The 20,220-nt window shown below is 33.1% G+C and overlaps 3 protein-coding genes across 9 annotated transcripts in view; 1 reads left to right on the plus strand and 2 right to left on the minus strand.

The window, feature by feature from the left end:
• Positions 1–20,220, minus strand: part of Pyroxd1 (pyridine nucleotide-disulfide oxidoreductase domain 1) — a 418,591-nt gene that overhangs the window by 122,027 nt on the left and 276,344 nt on the right. The gene's annotated exons all lie outside the window — the stretch shown is intronic.
• LOC145327615 (adaptin ear-binding coat-associated protein 1-like) overlaps positions 1–20,220 on the minus strand; it is a 356,073-nt gene that overhangs the window by 59,509 nt on the left and 276,344 nt on the right. The gene's annotated exons all lie outside the window — the stretch shown is intronic.
• Positions 19–19,101, plus strand: LOC145328328 (uncharacterized). Of its 3 annotated transcripts, none has more exons than XM_080171958.1 (20): positions 19–154; positions 808–937; positions 1,283–1,420; positions 1,853–2,023; positions 2,435–3,106; positions 3,404–3,475; positions 6,994–7,118; positions 7,404–7,535; positions 7,974–8,348; positions 8,619–8,796; positions 9,170–9,472; positions 9,799–10,125; positions 13,763–13,956; positions 14,587–14,755; positions 15,141–15,294; positions 15,888–16,159; positions 16,807–16,908; positions 17,677–17,754; positions 18,066–18,211; positions 18,671–19,101. In XM_080171958.1, the coding sequence occupies exons 1-20, from the start codon at positions 71–73 to the stop codon at positions 18,953–18,955; spliced, it is 4,107 nt and encodes a 1,368-aa protein (XP_080028084.1). In that variant the 5' UTR covers positions 19–70; the 3' UTR covers positions 18,956–19,101. The 3 variants fall into 3 exon arrangements, with proteins under 3 accessions (XP_080028084.1, XP_080028085.1, XP_080028086.1); XM_080171959.1 differs by having other exon boundaries at positions 6,994–7,114; positions 7,400–7,535; XM_080171960.1 differs by lacking the exon at positions 17,677–17,754.

A 20,220-nucleotide genomic window follows, 5' to 3' on the forward strand; every position in this document is an offset into this window, starting at 1 on the left:
GAATTACTTATATAATTGCTCAAAAAGAAACGCGATAAAAATACCGTTATGACGTAATAAAAGTTTAAAAATGGATCTAGAAGAAGATAATCCTGATTTGGACAGAATAGAAATAGAAAATTATGAACAAAATGATGTTAGCCTACGTACAATATCAGGAAAGAGTTTTTAATTTTGTTTACTTATCTTTTTTAGACATACATACTTCACTTTATGATATAGTAAATAGTTATTGAATAATGGATAAGATTGACTTACATCCAAAATTACAATAATAAATGATGTTAAAATTATTGATTTAAAAGTGTGGACACTGAAAAATTGTTCAACTAACGGTTTTATAAAAGTCCCTAAAGTGTTTTAGACAAAATATAAGAGAACTTTTTGATAAATCCTATGGGACTAATTTGATTTATTATCTAATGTCATCTCCTTCCCTGCATTTTATATTACTTTGATCAATTTATGTACATTAAACATAACCTTAGGGGGGGGGGGGGTTAATGCAACCATCTCGTAATCAGTGAGCAAATGGCACTTAGAATTCGAATTTCGATCTAAAATTTTGCATGAGTAATACTTGGTAGGTCTTTTTTCCCTAATTCGAACAAAAAGTTGAAAAAGTAACGACTCAGCCGTTTAGCCGTTTTTTGGCTATTTTTAGGGCAAATCTGCCATAAATTATGTAGGAATTAACTTTTCGAAACGTATTTTTGCTTTAAATCATGGGATAAGATGGTTGCATTAAAAAATCCCCGTTATAAAGTAGCTGGACTTCAAAAAAAAAGTATTAAAAACTTTATTTTCTCAGTGGATGCAACATTGTATTGTAAACTATGCAAAACGAAATTTGAAGACGAGATAGCTTTAGAAAAACATACTGCCACAGCCACACACAAAGAAAATAAAAATAATGTACAAAATTATGACAATACAGGTAAACTACCGAACAAGGTAGGTATATTCTTGCAATTTAGGAAAACAATTAGAGGGGATTTGGTTTAAAAGAACGAGCAGCATTACACTAATGTATTTATGTTGCCGAAACAATAACCTCGTCAATTGGTCATAATCTATTAATATTTCAAAATAAGGCACTTTGGAGAAACGGTTTTTTAAGGCATAATTTGTTGAAAACCATAAATATTTTTTTATATATGAAACTTCCCATGTTAATGAACAAAATGATATATTGATGAATCATTTCTGACAGTGCAGGGGTAAGCGGGTTTAATCAGTCAATTCTTTTAATGCAATTAAAAAAAACATTGTTTTTCTTAAGATGATGGAGAATCTGACACTGAACATACCAAAGAAAAGAATGGAGGTATTAACGGCAATGATAACAATGCAAAGACAACTTATAATGAAACCAAGTCGGGCAAGAAAACAGTCAGAAAATACAAAAAGCACAAGAAAGGTTACATTTATTTATAGTTCTCTATTAGTTACAGCTCGTTATACGAAGAGAACATCATTATGTGTACTTTATAGTTCAATTAAAAACGTGACATACATTTATACATTAAGTAAAAGTAAAGATTATAAAGATATGCCTATAAAATATTTGATGGAAAAATTCCAACTAACAAAAGTATTTATTCATATTGTGCTTATTATAAAACGAACATATTATTTATTTGGGAGAAGATTTATAAACAGTCATTTTGGGTTTCTGTCTAAAACCTAACTAATTCTATTTTTGGGGGGCCCAAACTATTTTTTGTGAAATTTCTATGGGATTTGCATGTCAGTGAAAGAACATTAATTTTTTTAAATTTTTAAAGGCATCAGTTTCAATGAAAACTAATCTTGTTTTAATATATTTTTCATTTTTAAAAACTTCTTTAAGGTGTTGAAGAATCATATGCATGCAACCACTGTGGAAAAGTTTTCAAGCTAAAAACGTCGCTGACCAATCATGTGCTTATCCATAGTGGCGAGAAACCTTTCCGATGTCAATACTGTGATCAATGCTTCACATATAAGACTGATCTGGTCAGACATGAGATGGGACATACAGGTATTTTGATTTCATTTTCCACGTTTAGGGCATGGATATAGAATATAGAATGGGATAATTTGTCGCCAATTTAAGTTGCTAATATGGACCTCATTTAATGTTCATTTCTTTCATCCAGTAGTTGGGGGGGGGGGGGGTTTTAAATGGGTGGATGGGTGGTCACGTTATTTTAGCCAGCTGCGAGTATCATGAAAATCTGGTACAACATCTAAGTAATATTTTATCGATTTATATAATGTCCTTCTACGAATTTCCAAAAAATAAAGAATATATATTGAAGCCTAATTCTCTGTAATCTTTAAGATTAAAACTACAAGTCTTGTAGTTCCATGTCCCACTCCCTAGTGGGGGGGGCGGAGTATTATGGGAAATATACACCTCTGATCATTTACTATGAAAAACTTTATTAAGGTGAAAGGCCATATGTATGTGAGACATGCGGACGGGGATTTATCAAAAGATCTGACCTGAAACGTCACATGACCAAGCACACGGGGGAGAAACCTTTCCTCTGTGAAATATGCAGCAAACCATTTAGTGCCAAAAACGCCATGATGTTGCACGTGCGCAAATTTCACTCCGGCAAAAAAGCATACTCTTGTGAGGTTTGTAATCAAGAGTATACGTTTATGGCTGATTTGTCAAAGCACATGAAAACACACAAGGGCGAAAAGCCGTTGTCCTGCGAATTTTGCGGGAAAATCTTCAATAAACGCGGCGATTATTTGCGCCATCGGCGGAGCCATACCGGGGAGAAACAGTATGAATGTGAAATTTGCAAGAAGACGTTTGCCGGACAAAACGCGCAAAAAATCCACATGCGCAAAGCGCACACGGGCGAGAAACCTTTCTACTGTGATGTATGCGGGGAAAATTTCTTTACTCAACACCTTCTGACGTGCCACAAAAAGAATCATTCGACGAAAGCGGGTGCGGCCGATTCGACGTCACTGCACAAAATGGCAGACGTTGCCGCGGCTTATATTGAAGAGAAAAGTATTGCTAAGAAGAATATTGAAAAGTATTGTGAAGAACAGGAAAAGCAGAGGGAGGAACGGTTGGCGCAGATTGAGAAAGAAACAGGTTGGAATTTTTGAAAATTAGATAGAAGTACTTATTAACTACTAGGTAGGTACCTAATGTTAAATGTTTTTTTTTGTGAATTATGCTTGCAATTATTTTTCTGAGGTGGTTACTTTAACATTTACAAATGAGACAGCTGAATGTTCTTCATGCAACTATTATTTCTTCGAATAAACCGTTTTTCGGTTTATTAGATGGGTGTCATTTCATCCCCCCTCACCTCCCCCCCCCCCTTCCCCACACACACATATTTAAAAGAGATATTATGTTTTTATTAACCAGAACCTTTATGTTTAGAAATTAAAGCAAAGAAAGAGTTGGATGATGAAAACAAGAATGGATTTCATCATTCTGTTGAACATCATTTGTCAGGAATTTATTTGTTTATATATTTTATAGTATAACTTTTAAACTTCCCAATTGAATTTGCGACTGCAGATATGACTGTCTAGCGGCTGAATCTTAAACAATCTTGTTGCAATAATGAAAATTTTAGGATATAGGTGGCTTAAGTTTGTCTACAAGCCGTTCCATTGGCTTGTGGCTACAAAGCCATTTGTTTTCAAGTAAGGTCAAGATAATTAAAGGGATAGTTCTACGAAGTGTATTTAAAGAGTTAAGGTACTTAGAGTAGTGAACTTTTATATGTCTTAGTAGAATATATTAGGCTTTGGATAGATATGATTATATGTTAAAGAATTTTTAACATTGACCAGACCAAACTTATTTTATTTGACAATATCTAAAAAAGTTAAAGTGATTTGCCACATAAATTACATGAGAATGGTCTATTTTTTTCCAAATATGTACAGCCAAAACACCAATATCAGAGAATCTTTTTTCACATATTTCACAAGAGTTAATAAAAAAATAGAACAGGGGTTCCCCTTGGGACAAGTTACTTAAAAAACATAAAAAATAACTTCCGGTTCATTATAGGGCAGGTTTTCTATAGATTCTTTTTTTTTTTAAATAAAGAAAACCGTCCGGTTTACTTACAATATACCCATTATCTCACGCGGAAATACCAACTAACCATACAACATATATATACAGGGTGGGGCAAATAAGACCGGACAAACTTTAAACGGCCATAGCGCCAAAACTACTTGACCAATCAGGACGTTTGACCACACTATAAAAAGCTTAGGTAATGACCTTTTAGCACAAAAAAATCTTTGGACGAAGATGGACGTTTACAACGAGCTGGCCGCGCATATGTTCAACAAGGCAGATTCCAAATGCGCCGGTGGTTTAATCTGGATTCTCGACTAGGGCCCACTAAATCTGACCTCAGCCTATCTGTAGGTGAGGTAGAGTTATGCAACTTGCTGGGGATACTGTTAGATACATAAGTGAGACACTAGAAAAGACTAGAACTCTCTATCTGAAATGGCTTGGCCGTAGTACTCCAGCGAAGTGAAACGGGGCAGATTTTTAGATGTAAAACACGTCAAAAACCGTGAAAATTCGTGAAAATTTCTCGGTTCTTGACTCCAGGGACTCATATTGAACTTTAAACCTGATTTTAGACTATGGGTTGCGCTGACATCCCTAGCTGAAACTTCATGCCATTACCAAAAAGGTAAAGAACGTCGTTCTAGCTAAACTGTGGTCCAAATAAGAGCCTCTGTGTATAAGGGTAGCTTTAAAGTTGGGCAAATTTGGATCCTGCGGTTACTCACGTTTCTAAGGAAATGTGGCCTCCCAGCAGCCCTATCTTAATTCAATGGACTTTTGGGCCTGGGGCTACTTTGAAGCATGCACCAATAGACGTGCCCATACCATAAAGACCTCCATCATTGCCACTATCAAGGAGAATTACGCCAGCTTGGACAGGTACATTTTGACCTGGATCTGCCGGCGGTTGAGGAGGCGGGTAGAGGCGGTGATTAAGGCTGGCGGCGATTTTATTGAATAATCTAATAGTCATATACCTATTTTGCTTGCCAGTTTTTAAAATTCAATAAAATCTTTAAAATTGACGATTTTATGTTCATTTCTTTAGAAGTTAAAATTTGTCCGGTCTTATTTGCCCCACCCTGTATATATACAGGGTGAGTCAGAAAAAACTGAGTTTTCCGATTTACTGATACAACCAGTAGGAATATGGAAAAAACAATTATAGGTTCTTGTTCTCTATAAAAATATACATTAAACTTAGAAAAGGTGTTTTTGAATATCTCTGAAAACAACGGCGCTTTTTAGAGCATAAAGATTTCAAAAAGTGTGTGTGATGACTTTTTCGGCCATTATTTTGTACTTTTTAGGTAGATATATGAATAATAAAAAATGTCTACCATTCTAAAAAGATAACCAAACATATTTTTTGATTATTAAAATTTGTATTCAACAGATTGTAAATATTTAACATCTTAAAAATACAATTTATTTAAATTAAATTATCACATTATAAATCAAACATTTTGTTGTAATCTATTGTTAAGATTTAATACTCCATGAACGGAAAACCAGCTCATGACCGGAAATATTTCATCTTGTTACCTAAATTCCTACCCCCTCCCCCTGAATTTCCTCTATATTTGGTGCAAGACTGGATTTAATCTCCAAAATCTCCGCCCCCTTTTGACAAATGATACTTGTGTGTTATAATTCATCATAATAACTTCATTTAAATAGGGTAGGGTTTCTAAAAAGCATTTTCATTTTAAAAATTGAAACCTTGATAACTTTTTTATCTTAAGAGATTTTTTTGTCAAATAAAAAGGTTTTTTTTTCTTTTTACTATAAGCTACGTTATTATAGAAGATTCTTTTAAACCACATGCATCACAATCAAGAAATATGAAAAAATGACAAATTGCAGTATTCTAAAAATGCTTTTCGAGGAGCCAAAAAGCATTTCACCTTTAAAACTCATTAAAGTACTTTTCTTAGACCTTTTTTAAATTAATATTTAAATTTTAAGATTTTTTTATACAGAATAGATGAATTATTTTAATTTTTCTTGATCAACATTTTTCACACAAGGCATTTTTTGACACCATACACCTATCATAGAGGCCGCATTTTTAGAGATAATAAAAAACACCTTTTACAAGTTTGATGTGCTTTTGTACAGAGAACAAGAATATATAATAATTTTTTCTGTATTCCTTCTGGTTCTTTCTGAAAATCGAAAAACTCAGTTTTTTCTGACTCACTCTGTATATATATATATATATATATAAAGACCATTCTCATTTATGTTGCAAATCACTAACTTATTTAGATATTGTCAAATAAAAAAAGTTTGGTCAGGTCAATGTTAAAATTCTTTATCACAATCATATATATCCAATGCCTTATATATTCTACTAAGACATATAAAAAGATCACTACTCTAAGTACTATACTAAATATTTTATTGGTCATTCTTTGTTGTTATGTGTATTTTGTTGTATAAAAAGTTTAAAGTTCTATTAACTAGTAAATGCTATCTAAAGTTGTATTTATGACAAAAAAGTTTTTGCCATATATAACATGCAACGAAGTTGAAAGTAAAAATGAAAAACTCATTTTTTAAGGAAAATCCCTGGTCAAATCTTTTAATTTTAATCAATAACTTTATATTATGCACTACTACGTTATTTAAAATAGAAAAAACTTACAGTTCACTATTTTTTTTTAAATGCACTTCGTGAAACTATCCCTTTAACTTAATACTTGTTAAACACTACTCAGTGAAGCTTCTTACAGGTCCAAGTAAAGTTTATGGGGAAAGTACCTCCAACCTCCAAAGATAAATCTTAACTGTGAGTGTGGAGGGTCGACTCTTTCAATTGTCCCTAACAGGTCTCTTAGCAAGTTAGCATCTTGTTAAAAAAAATCATATGTAGATGAAAAATATTTCAACTGCAAATCATATCAATATTAACAAATAAATTACAGAAAGTGAGGAAGAAATTGAGGTTGATTATGATAGTTCTGACAATGAAGATGAAAATGATGAGAATATAGGCAACTTGGATGATCTAGACGATGTGTTTCATCATGATAAACAAACCAAAGGAATTCATACTTTTTTCTTTTTGCTATCATATGTCAATTTAGCTTTATTTGAAATCTAAGCTTCAGACAAAAAACCTAGTGTTTTATTTGTTTTAACTGAAAGTACTGACTTACATAATAGGTAGTCAAAAGTTAATACAAAAAGACTGTAGTAATCCCAAGAAAAATTAGGAGTTTTGGTTGGAAAAAAAAACACAAGTTTTTTGGGGTTGTTTTATTTGTAAAAGTATATAAGATCTTATAAAACATTTTAGTATATAATATTAATTATGAATTAATCTTTAGGTAAACGTTCATTTCCATGCGAGGGCTGTGATAAAAAATTTAGCCATAAGTACCAGTTGAAGATTCATATGATCCTACACACAGGAGAAAAACCTTTCAGCTGTACATTTTGTTCTATGCATTTTTCATCAAAGGTAAGTTTTAAACTACTAGCGGCTGGGCCCCTAGCATTAAGCATCTATATTCGAAGGGTAAGAAAGAGAAGAAAAATAGTATAAAACCATCCTAAAAAATTAAATCTAAATAAAATTATAGCCTAAATCCACCCCTGGACAAAAGTAAGGCTTCAATAAAAAGGAAAACTAATCAGTTCAGACAGCTACAGACAAAAAATCCTTAATTCTTTGAATAATAGGATACATTTTTATTTTATCAAAAAAATTTATTCATCATCTTGTAAGTGCATTCTTTAGTTTAGAATCTTTGCTGCTATTATTCTATAAAATTCTGTTATTGAATTTGGTTCAGCTTATCATTAACTATAGATATGTTATTACCTTGTTGCTGCGCTACTTGTGAACAAAACATAAGTGCACTGCTTATTAAGAAATTTTAGATTTTGATATTTTTAGATAGAGAGAGTGAAGCACATAAAAATCAACCATATTGGTGAAAATCCTTATTCTTGTGATTTATGCGGCCAAACATTTAAGAAACGTACAGATCTAAACTCGCACAAAGCAACACATTCCAAAGTAGACCCAATCTCCTGTGATTATTGCCATAAGAAATGTTCAAATAGAATAAGTTTGATGGTACACGAACGGAAACTACATACACTAACAAAGCCTTATGTGTGCCATATATGTTTTAAAGCATTTTTTGAAACAACAAGTTTAAAAGTTCATCTTGAAGAACACGTTGATAGTACTAATCCTATTTTAAATGAAATAACATTCACTGACAAAGCTTTAGAAGAATTTGGTTGTGAAATAGATGAAATAAAGGTATAAAAATTTTTCTCTATACATTTTTACAATTTTTTCTTACATTATAACTAACAAGCTATGTGGGACAATGAACACATGATAAATGTACATTACCTTAATAATGATAAACAAAATAACCCCTTCTTTAGATTAAAATTAAAAATTATTGAACACTGCTATTTTGAACCAACCCCTTAAGATTTAATAAAAGCGTCCCAAGTTTTAAGCTAACGCATGAAAAGTAGAATTTCTATATAAATTCTTCACATGAAAAAAGTTTTGATTTAGATAGAAGAGGAAATAATAAAGCAGGAGGTAAAGAAAGAAGAAGAGGAAAATGAAACAGATGAATTTGCAAATCATGTAAAAAATGAGGGAAATGCTAATGAAGAAGACATAGATGATTTGGATATTGATAATGAAGGCTTGTCTGATAATGAGTCTTTCAGAGATATAGAAAAATTAGGTAATATAAATTATAAAATTGATGAAGTTAAATAAGAATGGTCTCATTTTGGCAACTTTGAAAAAAATTTTAAGAATTTTCTATGCATCTTTTTTAACTCAGACTTTCATAAATTCAATAATTTTAAGGTTTTCTTGTGTCTTAAAAGTTCAAAACCCGTTTTTTTGTTGTTTAAAAATGGAGTTATATCCTTAAAATATAGCTAGTAGTTCACTCATTTAATAGGTATCATTTGGAAGCTATCAAGCAAACAACAAAACTAGTTTTAACCTTCCCTTTTTGCAATATAATTACTTTTTTTCAAATGGGTTATCAATTTCCTATCTAACTTTTAAAAAATTGTTTCTGATATAAACATTATTTATAATTTTAGATGACTTTGTACCTAACAATATATCAAACAAACCAAATGATGACCAAGGTGATATTAAAGAACATAAAAACGGTCAAATATCTGATACAAAATCAAAATATAAATGTAAGGAATGCGGGAAAGTTTTCAAGAAACGCGGCACCTTCCTCGTGCACAAACGAAGCCATAATGAATATAAACCATTTGAATGTGATAAATGCAGCAAAAAGTTTAGCAGTGAAGCTATTCTGGAGAGGCATATTTTAAGGCATAATAAAGCTAAACCAAATTCTTGTGACGTTTGCGATAAGAGTTTTTATAAACGTAAGTATTTTATTATTATTATTTTCTTTATTTAGTGTTATATTCTTTATGTGAATTGGACAGAAACCTAATAACAGTCCTGACGCCCTGTAGTAAATATTTAGGTTAAATGTACGAATAGTGTCTGATTTTTATGCTTTTTTAAAAAAGGCAATTGAAATTTTTTTACCTTCTTGAAGAAAGTAATGCTTTCTCGTCATTTGTATGGCCCAAGGGTTCTCTAAAGCAATGGTCTCCTAAAAGTTTGTCTTTCTGTGTTATATTTAGGTTTCCATGACCACGAAACGTGTCTATTCATGATAAACATTGCTATTTGACTTATTTAGGAAATGATCTAGACCGCCATATGAGAACACACACCGGGGAGAAGCCATACTCTTGTGATATATGCAATGCCCCGTTTGGCTACAAGAGTGCCTTGAAATCACACCGAAGAACCCACACGGGAGAACGACCATATGAGTGTGAATTATGCAGCAAAGCATATGCTCAACTTGCCAACTTGTTGAGCCACAAAAGAACTCACTATCGTGCCAAATTTAAGGAACTGTTGAAAGAAAAGAAAGAGAAGGAGAAAGAAGAAAATATTATTTCAAATGAAAGCAATAAAAAGGATTTAAGTACAACTGGTGCATTAAATTACTCAATAACAGGTGAAGAATTTGAAATACATAGATTCATTATTGGCATTAAGGGGGGGGGGCGTAATGACATAAGCTCTTAAACCGTGAGCAAAATGGTCTAAATATTGAGCTAGACCCTTCAAACTTGGTATATAAGCCTAGTCCTATAGGTATTACATCTAAATGGCAAAAAAATCCAAATTTTTTTTATTTTTAGGTTAGGTTAGGTAAGAAAAACCCTGCGGAAATGGGGTTTTTAGGCTTTTTTTGGTCTATTTTGATGTGGAAACTTGCCTTAAATTGTTTTTTCTTAGGGTTTTACTTTTAACTTAAATACACTGTACCTATTCATATGAACATTTTTAAAGATGATTCAGCAAGTCGGGGACCGACCCCAGGGGGCTAGGTGGGTGGCCCGCAGGGGTTAAGTTCATTTTTCCCAATATATTTGTTGTGATACATCAAATTATAGGTTTTTTAGGTCAAGGAACTCAAATTCAGAGCTAAAATAAGCATTAGACTAATCTGAAGCTAGCCCCAGCGGGCTAGGTTGGTGGCCCGCAGGGGTTAAGTGCATTTTTTCTAATATATATCTTGTTATATATCAAACTATAGGTTTTTTAGGTCAAGAAACTCAAATTCTGAGCGAAAATTAGCATTAGACTGACCTGAAGCTACCCCCCCCGGGCTAGGTTGGTTTTCTGCAGGGCTTAAGAGCATTTACCTAACCTAACCTAGAAACTTACTTATATTTTTACAGGTTTCTTTCTTGAATAAACTGTGTCTATTAATGAAGACTTTATTTAAGATGATCCAGCAAGTCGGGGACCGACCCCAGCGGGCTAGGTGGGTGGCCCGCAGGGGTTAAGTGCATTTTCCCCAATATATATGATGTGATACATCAAATGATATGTTTTTTAGGTCAAAGAACTCAAATTCAGAGCTAAAATAAGCATTAGAATAATCTGAAGCTAACCCCAGCGGGCTAGCTGGGTTGCCCACAGGGCTTAAGTGCATTTTACCTAAGCTAACCTAGAAACTTACATTTATTATTTTTTTTAGGTTTTTTTTCTAGAATAAACTGTCCCTTCATGAGGACCTTATGAATAAACTGTGTCTATTAATGAAGACTTTTTTTAAGATGATCCAGCAAGTCGGGGACCGACCCCAGCGGGCTAGGTGGGTGGCCCGCAGGGGTTAAGTGCATTTTCCCCAATATATATGTTGTGATAAATCCAATTATAGGTTTTTTAGGTCAAAGAACTCAAATTCAGAGCTGAAATAAGCATTAGACTAATCTGAAGCTAACCCCAGCGGCTAGATAGGTAGCCCACAGGGCTTAAGTGCATTTTACCTAACCTAACCTAGAAACTTACATTTAATATTTTATTTTCAAATAAACTGTCCATTCATGAGGACCTTATTTCAGATGATCCAGCAAGTCGAAGACCGACCCCAGCGGGCTAGGTGGGTGTCGCTCAGGGGTTAAATGCATTTTTTTAAAAGTATGTGTTGTCATACATCCAACTATAGGTTTTTAAGGTCAAGAAACTCAAATTTACAGCTAATAAAAGCATCAGACTAATCTGAAGCTAGCCCCAGCGGGCTAGGTGGGTTGCCTGCAAGTCTTAAGTGCATTTTACCTAACCTAACCTAGAACCTTACTTGTTTTTTTTTATGTTTTTTTTCTGGAATTAACTGTGTCTATTTATTAGAACATTATTTAAGATTTAAGACCCCAGCAGGCTAGGTGCGTGGCCCGCAGGGGTTAAGTGCATTTTTAGTTGTCATACATAAAATTATAGGTTTTTTAGATCCAGAAATTCAAAGGGGTAGTTTCACAAAATGAACTTAATTTAGTGAACTGCATATTTTTTCCTGGTTAATTGGTTAAACTACATTTATATGGCATATATTTTAAAGAATTTAAATTTTGATAGTACAATGTTAGCGGTAGAAGAATTTAATATGCTAATAGGATACAATTTTTTAATTTAATGTATACCACATACCACGAAAAAACTAGCATCAGGTTGCTATTATGTTTTTTTAGCTCCAAATTGACTTTAAAAACCTATAGTTTGATGTATAGCAACACATAATTTGGAAAATTTACCCCTGCAGGCCACCCACCTAATCCGCGGGGGTTAGCCTTAGGTCAGTCTAATGCTTAAAATAGCTCTGAATTTGAGTTTCTTGACATAAAAAACCTATAATTTGATGTATGACAACACATACTTTAGAAAAAATGCACTACACCCCTTTGGGCCACCCACCTAGCCCGCTGGGGTCGGTCCCCAACTTGCTGGATTATCTAAAATAATGTCCTCATTAATAGACACAGTTTATTCAAGGAAAAAAACAAAAAAGAATAAGTAAGTTTCTAGGTTAGGTTAGGTAAAATGCACATAAGCCCTGTGGAAAATCTACCTAGCCCGTAGGGGTTAGCTTCAGGTAAGTCTTATGCCAATTTTAGCTCTGAATTTGAGTTTCTTGATCTTAAAAACCTTTATTTTGATATATAACAAGATCTATATTGAAAATAATGCATTTAACCCCTGTGGGCCACCAACCTAGCCCGCTGGGGCTAGTTTCAGATTAGTCTTATGCTAATTTTAGCTCTGAATTTGAGTTCTTTGACCTAAAAAACTTATAATTTGATGTATCACAACATATATATTGGAAAAATGCACTTAACCCCTGCGGGCCACCCACCTAGCCCGCTGGGGTCGGTCCCCGACTTGCTGGATCATCTTAAATAAAGTCCTCATTAATAGACACAGTTTATTCAAGAAAAAAACCTGTGAAAATATAAGTAAGTTTCTAGGTTAGGTTAGGTAAATGCTCTTAAGCCCTGCAGAAAACCAACCTAGCCCGGGGGGGTTAGCTTCAAGTCAGTCTAATGCTAATTTTCGCTCAGAATTTGAGTTTCTTGACCTAAAAAACCTATAGTTTGATATATAACAAGATATATATTAGAAAAAATGCTCTTAACCCCTGCGGGCCACCAACCTAGCCCGCTGGGGCTAGCTTCAGATTAGTCTAATGCTTATTTTAGCTCTGAATTTGAGTTCCTTGACCTAAAAAACCTAAAATTTGATGTATCACAACAAATATATTGGGAAAAATGAACTTAACCCCTGCGGGCCACCCACCTAGCCCCCTGGGGTCGGTCCCCGACTTGCTGAATCATCTTAAATAATGTCCATATGAATAAATACAGTGTATTTAAGTTAAAACCCTAAGAAAAAAACAATTTAAGGCAAGTTTCCACATCAAAATAGACCAAAAAAAGCCTAAAAACCCCATTTCCGCAGGGTTTTTCTTACCTAACCTAACCTAAAAATAAAAAATTTTGGATTTTTTTGCCATTTAGATGTAATACCTATAGGACTAAGCTTATATACCAAGTTTGAAGGGTCTAGCTCAATATTTAGACCATTTTGCTCACGGTTTAAGAGCTTATGTCATTACGCCCCCCCCCTTAAACAAGATTTTACTTGTGAAAACCATTTTAAGCATTTTTGAGTTCTGCTTTGATAGAATCAATATTATAGGTAATCTTACTGATATAAAAATGAATTCACATATATTTATGCAATTGTCACTATAATGCTGAAGTAATTCAACAAGTTCATGATATTGTATTTTATTTAATCTAATTTAGGAAACTCAAATGAAAACCTTCCAACAAATATGACAGAAAACAAACAAGAGAATGAAGTTAAATCTGAACTAGAATCTTCCAACCAATCAAATGCCAAAGAATCAAATAACAGTAGTATTGAATACACATGTGATATCTGCCTCAAAACATTTGCAGATAAAGATGTCTTTTTAGAACACAGGCTTAATCATAAGGTATGAGTTTTAGAGGGAATACAATAAGGGAGGGAAGAGATTGTGGACTATAAATTGCAGGGGTGTATATTCTACATGGGATCCCCTGCTCAGGGGGGGGGGGGGGAATAAAAAATAAGTGGTTAGAGGGAAAAAAATGTAAAAATTAAGAAAACTAAAAACATTTTTTCCATTTCCCCCCCCTCCTTGATGAAAAAAAACTTTTAAAAATGTGTGGTAGGAGGGATAAAATAAATAAAATATAGAGTTCTATAAATATTTTTCCATTTTCCCCCTACTGGGTGAGAAAAAAATAGGGGGGGAAGAAAAATAAAAAAAATTTGTAGCAGGGGAAAAAAAATAAATCTTGTGCAGAATATACACCCCTTATAAATTGTCTTACACTAGCAGTGACCCAACTTTTCAACTAATAATTTTAATCTGCCGAAAGGTTTATTTTGTTTTTCGTTATTGGGGATTTACATAATTTTATAGCCCTTTGTCTTATCCTTAAATATCCCTTAATAAAATAACGAAGCCCTAGTTATTTGCATTCAAAATAGATTTATCTGCCCTCTCCCTACTTGCCTTACCCATAAATTTTAAAGCTTTATAAGGCAAATTTGTAATTGATATATTATTATTACACAGGTTGAACGGCCATTTGCATGTGAGTTATGCGGGAAAACATACCAGAAAAAGCAGGGCTTGATTGATCACAAACGAACACACACGGGTGAAAAGCCTTTTGGATGTTTTCTGTGTGAAAAGAAGTTTGCTTTCAAGGGTGATATGGTCTCACACATGAGGATACATACTGGTCAGTATTATTTTTTGTTCAATTTATTTTTATGCAACAGATAAATCTCTTTTTGCTCTATTTGATAAGCCACGATTTGTAACTGAGCCTCGATTTGTATCGATACAAGTTTTGGCTCGAGCCTAAACTTGTAGTATTACTAATGGCTACTTAGCTTCCCTAAGAGCATAAAGGGGAACTTGAGGAAGAAGTAGAAGGCAAATGAAGATGGAATAGTTTTTCTACACATAAAACTTTCTGGATATAAAATAAGCTTCACTTAAAAAAAATAAGTGCAGCATTAAGAAAGATAATTTACTACATTTCTGTTCGTTTTTATAGAAGTTCTACCAACTTTTCTGATTCTTTGCGGCGCTTCTTATGGGTGATTCAATTTTTGTTTTAGGTGAGAAACCTTACATTTGCGATGTATGTGGGCGGGGATTTACCAAGAACCAGGACTGTAAACGTCACAGAGAAATTCATTTTCGCACCAAGACGTTCACGTGTAAAGTTTGCAATGAAACTTTTAAGAATAAGAATCTCATGATGGATCACAAGTAAGGTTTTTTCTTTTCATTTAAAGTATACAATTTTGCAATCCTATAATATAATAAAGTAGGAAGGTTTCTTTCTGAAGCTTAAGATCTCAGTAACTATTGAACCGATTTGGTTCTCTGTTTAGTTAAGCCTCATATAGGCCATGTCTTTGTTTTAGGCTATTTTAACAAATTAAAGCTTTTAAAAAGGTTTTGAGCTATTTACTGTCCCTTCAATACATAGCCCCTTTAGGCTATGGGTGTAGCCGCTCAGTCAATAATTAAAGTGCCATCTCTCCATAATAAAAAATGATTCATAATGTTTGTAGCTTTATAATTGTTCTGGATTTTTAGTCTACATAGCATATATCCACCTGAAGACAATGTAGCAATAAATTAACCTCAAACAGTCCTAAGAGCTATATGAAGCTTATCTAAAATGGATTCATAACCGCAGTGCAATAAGAGTGCATCCGTCCGTTGTCGAGTAGATTATCAGTTCAAATCTTGACACAAACAAAGTCATAACAAGAATTGTTTTTCTTCATGAAGTTGGGAACAAAAAATTCATTAGTCAGGGACTTATACAGAAAATATTTGTTTTACTTTTTAAGGAAACGTTACCATGCAGTTGACAAACCATTTACATGTGAGCGGTGCTTCAAAACATTCTCTGATCTCTCCTACTTGAAAGCCCACGAAGATAGAATACACAAAGACGATGGGGCAACTACAGCTGACGCAAAGGAAAAATACGGGGATAATACTAAGTATCAGAATTATAAACAAGAAGAAATTGTCAATGGAAACGTGACAGTGAAGGATACAGTAAAAGAAGTAGTCAATGTGCAATCACATGGTACTGTAGTAAACAATCCTCATATAGGTATAATTAAAGGTTTTTAATTACTTTACAGAGTACCTACTAGTTAGCAATAATTTTGTTTTTTTTTTAATTTAGGGCTAAAGATATAGAACAATAACCGATAACTTTGGGGCTTTCGACAGGGAGTGGGGACATTGGGCTATTTATTTCAAGTTTTATAATAACGTTTTCGTATTCGTTAGCTAAACAACTTTAAGATTGAATTTTAATTGTTTGCTTCATTAAGTTGAGTGTCCAAACTTTTCAACCACTAATTTTGTATATCATCATTGGGGATGTAATCGTACAATGTACATCAACTTATCAATCAATATATTTTCCTTTTAGATCCCTGGCTTTTAATCAAACCTATCAGTGTCTATTGACAACAAAATCAAAAAGTTGTTTCCACTGCTGCTATGTCAGATGCGCGTTATTAATAATAAGAATATGAAGGGGGTCGGAACTGTGGTCCAAAAGATGCGCAACTCAACAATGCACAATTATTACTTCCAGACAAAGGTCGTGCAATCAAATGGTTGATTGTCTGAATAGTTGGGATTTTTGTGCTTTGGGGCCGGCCTACTAAAAAGATTTTGCCCATGTTGTAAATAACCGTTCTTAGAGGCATTAATCAAGCTGAAATTTATTAATATTAATTTTGTTAGGTGGCGTCAACTTTTCTTACGGTAGCAGTTTATGGGAGAAAGGTGTAATAAATCCACAAAGACAGTCCTACCAGCAAATACAAAACTTACATCAGCAAACAGGTAGAATAACAGAATTTATCCTTACAATCAGAGTTAAAATGTAAATAAACCTTGTGTTATTGGTAAAAGTGACTACTTATAGAACTTTAGTTATCTATAAAGCATAAAATTAACATGTATTTATTCTATTAAATAAAGTAGTACCTTTATTTTTAGTTTGTTCGTTAAGAATTCACGTATTAATAATTACTGTGGGAACCTTGACATAGCTCCTGTGAAGGTTTTAGACTATTATATTTTTAACTTGGTGATGGTTTTAAGCTTTTTTGCCCCCTCTCTTATTATGAATACTTATTTATATTATAAATATATCAATCTATTTGAGTAATATTGATACATCTTTTACTTAATACCAGTGTTTCGGATCCGCATTGATTGTATGCGGATCCGGATCCTTCAAATTTGGTCAGTGCGGATCCGGATCCGGATCCTTGACAATAAAAATAAAATCACCAAATTTTTCAAAAAATATTTCTTCTTTAATCTCGAAGTCAAAAATACTTTTAATTTTCAAGTCTAACCTAAACCTTAAAGATTGGCTCTCATCACGAGAATGTCTGATTTTCAAAATTTGTAAGTGACTATTTTATATAAATTTAGGTAGATTTTTCCATAAATTCATATCCCAGGATCCGGATCCGCATTTTTTTGCGGATCCGGATCCTTGGACTCAAAAAAGTGCGGATCCTTGCGGATCCGGATCCACAACACTGCTTAATACATTGTCTTTATTCTTCTTTGTTTTTTAATTTATTCATTTTGCATTAGGTCAACAAAATAGGAAGTTAGAAGGTTTAGGACAAAATCATCACATTCAACAACAACAACAAAATATTTTACAAAAAGGTATGATTTTGATTTTCCTTATATTTTAACATAACTAGTTGTTACCTATATTTTAATCCCATCGAATAAGCATTCAATCAGATCCCCAGTTGTCATAAAAAAGGATAGAGAATATATGATAACCTTTATGAAAAAAAAGTAATAAATATTTATATCTTTTAAAGCATGACCAACAGACTGACAGACCAAGTAAATTATTCACTAGATGATCAATTGTAAACGGAATCCTTACTAAAAATTTCAGCTGTATATCTAAAATAGCAGCTTAGAAAATCATATTTCTCCATGATACTTAAACGTCTTTATTGTAGGTGACAAACCTTATTCTTGTGATCTATGTGGGAAATCCTTTACCCAATACAATGCTCTGAACAACCATCGAAGAATCCATACCGGTGAACGGCCATTCTCTTGTGATAAATGTGATAAGAGTTTTATCTATAAAACTGATTACAAAAGGAATGTAACATGCATAATTATTGAAATATTAATGGTTTGATAAAATCCATGCGTAACAATTTATTTTCTTGAAAAATACCTTTTTAATGCCTGAAAATAAACATACGTTTGCTTGTTTTCCTAGGACCTAAGACAAGAACATATTTTAAAGGTACACACTACACACCCAACCCAGGGCCCTTAATGCTTCAACTTACTCGACAACAGGACACGTCCTTTGTCCTTATGCTATTTATATCACGAAAAAAATTAAGGATACGAAAATTAGCCCTTCATTTGATTTTAAATCGGAGAAAAGTTTGAAAATACAAGACTTATTAAAAATATCAGTCCCCAAAGTTTATATTCCAACAAATGATAGGAAGTGTTTATTACAAGGGGGGAACTGTATTATTTCCAATTCCTACTCTCCCCCTAGTTCTAGAGTACCATTTTTAAATTATGCATTCATAATATCAGGCATTACCTAACCCACACAGGAGAACGTCCTTACCCCTGCGACACTTGTGGCAAGGCATTTCCAACAGTCACCAACCTGAACAAGCACAAGAAGATCCACACCCGCGACAAACCATTTGTTTGTGAGCTGTGCGAGGCAGCATTCACTCACAGATGTGTTCTGAAAGTTCACATGCGGACGCATACAGGAGAGAAGCCTTATAAATGCGATTTATGCGACAAATCATTCACAGTTGTTACTTCTCTGAACTATCACAAGAAAACTCATCAAGTTGGCCCTTAGCAGTTACAGCGCTAATCCTAATAAGAATCTTCGATTTTTTTTATTGAAAGCTTCCATGTTAGCTAGTATTTGATACTAATTTTAATAAAATTTACATATAATGGATGATTTGTTTTACTTATGCTAATAAATCTTAAATAACTTAACCTTTTTAATGCCCTTTTTAAAAGCAAAGCTTTTCTGTAATTAGGGTAGGTCCGTACGTCTATTTTAAACATATTGATTTTTAACTTTTTTAACAAATTTTTATGTGATATAATAATCCGATTGATTTGATTTTTGGAGTACTGATTCCTAATACAAGACGGTACAATATTATAAGCGAAGCATCTATATAATCAAGTCCTAAAAATATAAGTATGTCCTTACACAGTATTCTGTATTTGAGAAGTTTTGCAACAAATATACGAATAATGTTGTCAAAACTTTTATATTTATATTTTGCATATTCAGTTCTGATACTCAACAAGAATTAATGTTTACCGTTTTAGAGCTTTGCTTTTATGGATGTTGTCATCCTTGTTTTGTAGTAAAGTTTGCGTTTTATTTGAGTTGTCTATTTTAATATTTTTGTTTAAAAGCGTTAGAGAATAATCTCTAGTCGTCCTATGCAATAATTGTAAGTGTATTTTACCAAGTGGAAGGGTGTATGTTTGTTTTGCAATATGATATCATGCGTATCTTGGCCATATTTCAACAAATAATAATTTCTAGACGCTCTGTTGACGAGAGGACATTTGTCTTTTTTTTCACGGTAAAGGTGTATAAAATTATAGGTTGGACGAAAGATTGATGAAAAAATTTATTTTTAAAATTGTGAAAAAAAGGGTTTTTTAAACTTTTTGTTACCTACCTTCATAGACAGCTAGATATCTAGACATCCTTGAATCACCCAACGGATTCAAAATATAAAGTATTACCGAAATCGGAGAGGTAGTGCAGAAAAGCGGTACACTTGGCAAATAATACACCTTAAGTATATGTTGAATACAAGTCTAATGTATAAAAGTTTATTCAACGTGCAATTATTATAAAAAGTTGTTCTCTTATTACAGGTTGGATCAAATGGTACTTTTTTAAATATTCACTTAGAGCATATGCTCGACAACTTTGCTTTTCTAATTTAAAAATACTAGCAGCTACGCCCCTTAGAAGCCTCTAGGGGCACTTAAGTTTCAATTTAGTTTAAAGAGAAAAAGTAAAATAAATACTTTTTTTAGTGGGGGACATTTTTTTGGATTGTGAAGATACATTCCCCCAAAATA

Source organism: Acartia tonsa, chromosome 9 (assembly GCF_053477335.1).
Source record: "Acartia tonsa isolate MP-2025a chromosome 9, ASM5347733v1, whole genome shotgun sequence".
In the NCBI taxonomy this organism is placed as follows: domain Eukaryota; kingdom Metazoa; phylum Arthropoda; class Copepoda; order Calanoida; family Acartiidae; genus Acartia; species Acartia tonsa.